Source organism: Tigriopus californicus, chromosome 10, assembly GCF_007210705.1.
Source record: "Tigriopus californicus strain San Diego chromosome 10, Tcal_SD_v2.1, whole genome shotgun sequence".
Classification (NCBI taxonomy): domain Eukaryota; kingdom Metazoa; phylum Arthropoda; class Copepoda; order Harpacticoida; family Harpacticidae; genus Tigriopus; species Tigriopus californicus.
This window is the reverse complement of record NC_081449.1, coordinates 9,515,409-9,519,043: the sequence shown is the minus strand read 5'-3', so window position 1 is coordinate 9,519,043 and position 3,635 is coordinate 9,515,409. Positions and strand designations below refer to the sequence as shown.

Here is a 3,635-nt window from a genome sequence, read left to right as displayed (position 1 = left end):
GGATATCATCTCAATGAGTTGCATAAATTTTTGAAAAAGGAGGAGAATTCTTTTTAGGCTGTTCCAAAAGTTGTTGCCAGTTCCATAACGATCGAAAATCATACCTATTTGAATGCTTAAACTCTCAAAAATGGGAACAATGGACAAATTGGGAAATTAAAGAAAACATGGTTTAGTGAAAAGGAGGAATGCCTCAATAATTTGATTCTAAGAATGGCAGAGGCGAATTTCAAGAAAGACATGAAAGCAGTTAATTGAGAAAGATAGATAGATGCTCTTTACAGTTCTTTTTGAACCATAATTCTAAGGATAGTCCAAAAGATTTGGTACAACCTATAAATTAGATCCTAAAAATATTGATTAAGCTCTTGATTTCCTTTGACACAATATTGACATTAAAAGAAAGTATATCTTAATGCCTTCAAAAGTTCATTTTCCATTAGGCCAACATTAACCTTGACCAATTTGTGTGGTTGCCGTGTTGATTGCTGAGGGATTAATATACGTATTTATAAAGGTAACTGCAAGCAGGCTCTCTTCGGTGATAATGAGCACCTACCTAAATTGTAAATAACAGTTTTCGATTAAAAAGAATCTAAACAAAATAGCTATACTTGAACGGGCCTGGACAAAGCCATTAGGGTGATTGAGGACATCTTCTGGCATGGTTGTGGAGCAAACGTTAATGAGGTCCAAGTGGATGGGCATACGGGTTATCACTGGTGTTAGGAGCACTGTTTAAGTGGCCATGGCCAGCTAATTTAATTGGCCAACATACAAATTAGTTCAGAGGGCCGAACTACTTTCAATCTAACTTACCTTAATGTAGCTCAAGCTAAATTTGCCTGATTTTAATCCAGCTCAATTATTGACTTCTTACAATTAAGGTTATTTTAAGCCTTTTAAAATCTAAAATACCCATATTGTGTAGACACATTCCTAATTTGTTTGAGTTTCTTCCACGGCCATGCTGGAAGACGTCCTCGATCGCTTGAACCGTTGTCTCCCAGGCCCGTTCACGTATTACCCATATTGAATACGTATACGTATTGAACCTTTTGTTGGACTAATGCAGAGGAAAATTTTGTCGCTTATTATTATTATTATTATTGGTAGTCTTTCAATACGTATGTCGCCCTTATTAATGAGCCCATAACATCCCGATGCTTTCATTTTCTCGGTTGTGAAGAGAGTTCACAAAACTTTTGTGTCATTCGTTACTCAATCATTAGTGTTACTCGACAATCATCAGTACCGTCGCTAGACTATCTTTCAATACTTTTAATGTCAAAAATTTATCCTACCTCGCCAATATTAGGTGGAGGGAAAGAGACGTGGCCTAATCGATAAGGCGCTCGCCAGCCATGTGAGGGGTCGCAGGTTCAATTCTTCTCCTTAAAAGGAGAAGCTCCTTTTCGTTACGCACAGATGCCGGAACATAACTGAACAAATACAAACAGCAGCTCAACAGAACAACTCTTTCTCTGAGTTCATGGATGGATACCAATTGCCAACCTCCGAACGGCGGCCTAACCCAACAAATTCAGTAGAGAAGGCAGCTCAATATGTAACAAATGGCATCATGTAAACCAAATATTTATCCTAATAATCTTTCAGGATCCGTCACAGTAAAGAATAAAGATAAAGCACTACCGAAATTGTTATCTGTCAAGGGTGCTGTAAAGGTATGGGAAAAACCGACCATACCAACTTTAGATTCGCTGGCCAGGGATGGGGCCATTCAATGTCCGTAGCCTTAACAAAGCCAAATACAAATAAAAAACAATCTAAGGTTATGAAGAATTGTGTAATAAAGATACGAGGAGGCGTTATGTGAAATGATTATGACAGGTTAACTGAGTGTGGTAAGCAGCCTTAAGATAATGCAGTGAGCCAACTTATGTCCGTTAGTCGCGTTCTCGTTCGTGATAAATTTTGCTCCTAGGGGAAGATGCTGTATATTTGCCTCCGGAAGGCGGTTTTCCTCCTGCTTCCCGGTCGGTCTCGAAATCCGCCTCGCGTTCTGTGGCGTATTCCGATTCCAGGTAAAGGCGTGGATAATCACGCGACGAGGTGTCGCTGTCATCTTCGGGGAAATGGTCTACTTCTTCCCAACGACGGTGCTCTTGGGTTTTGATCTCAGGGATGGTGATGTTCTTCTGCCAATGGTGGGTCCAGTAGAGCTCACCCTGAAAATTAAAAGAGCAGAGAAATGCAAGTCAATACATGATACGAGTGATCCTGAATGAAATTGAATGTCAAATTCGTTCGAAATGATGCCAAATCTACAATTGTGAACGAGCCACTTTTAAAACCGGCGCTTTGAACGGTAGATGGAGATGACTTCGGAAATTGATGACGCCAACTTGAAAACGTCTATTGATCAACTGATTTATTTGAAGTTTTCTGCTTACCGAGTTTCCCCGACGCCTTTGCTCATAATTGGCCTCTTGACAAATGCAAGAGCAATAGATGAGGGCCACTAAGAAAGTCACGAATCCAAACACCAGAATCACCACGCCCAAATTCCTATAAAAATGCACATATACTTGATATGTCACATTGATTCGGTAAATAAATCCTCGATTCAAAGATCTCACCAGACGATAACAGGTTCTGGGAGTTGAAGCACAATAATGAATCCAATGGCCACCAGAATGAGAGCCAGATTGACTAGAAGCATCAGACAACACACGCCTTTCGTATTCGGGCAAAATGGATTGGGGGCTGACATGGTTTCAATGACCACACCCGCTTTGGTCGAATTGCTGTTCCCATTCAAACCACTCTTCCCACTCTTGGAACTGTTGACAGCAATGCCAAATAAGGAACCGTAGAAAACAACTTGCTCAATTATGAATGACGCACCTCATTCGAGTTCCAGGTCGGGATAAGGTGGACAAAGCCTGGGGCGAATAGACATCAACCGTGGACTTGGATTGGTGATGAGGCGGATGTCGAACCACAATCCCAGCTGGACGACTCGACAACGACCGCGAACGAATGACCTAATATATATTTAAGAAAGGGTGGAGGTTGGTCTGAATTCATACACCTAGAGCTGTTTTCTTAATATCGCATGAATCCCACTAGCAACTTTATTTCGGCATGAACTGCACAACAAGCAGTTTTATTAGCAATTTCACGACTTTAACCTACACCGAAGTCGTAGAATGAGGTTCAGGAGTAAACGTAAGTATTACGTTCCGCACAGAATAAAAGCACAATTGAAGACGGGTTTACGTTCTCAATCATACACCCAAACTCCGCCTTGCACGTACCTCCTTTTGAACAAATAATGGATGAAAATGTCCTTCTACAATAAGAAAGCTATAACTAGACAAAACTACAAGTTTTCAAATACTGTTCTAGGCATGTGGTATTGACTCTCTAAACTGCACCACTGTGGTGTGACGGCATTAAGTTGGAGCATGAAGAATATACCTTTGAAACTGTGGAGTTTGTTGGTCCGCGCGGAGGCCGCTCCTGAGATCGGCTATAACTATATCTAGACGATGGAGGGTGTTGACCAACAGCCACCATAGGTCCATCAGACGAGGTCCGACCTAAAGGAGGACGACCTCTGGATTGGGACGAGGAGGGACGCCGAGGCTGGTGGGGTACAATGGCCAGGG

General features: G+C 41.6%; 1 protein-coding gene across 1 annotated transcript; it reads right to left on the bottom strand.

Annotated features, from left to right (window-relative positions):
- Window positions 1-1,788: 1,788 nt before the first annotated feature.
- On the bottom strand, window positions 1,789-3,635 carry LOC131888580 (uncharacterized; the record flags this gene model as incomplete). The annotated part of the gene is given in 5 exon segments (XM_059237468.1): window positions 1,789-2,189; window positions 2,415-2,529; window positions 2,601-2,804; window positions 2,869-3,008; window positions 3,445-3,635. Coding segments are annotated over 5 exon segments (932 nt in total), but the record flags the coding sequence as incomplete, so codon positions are not given.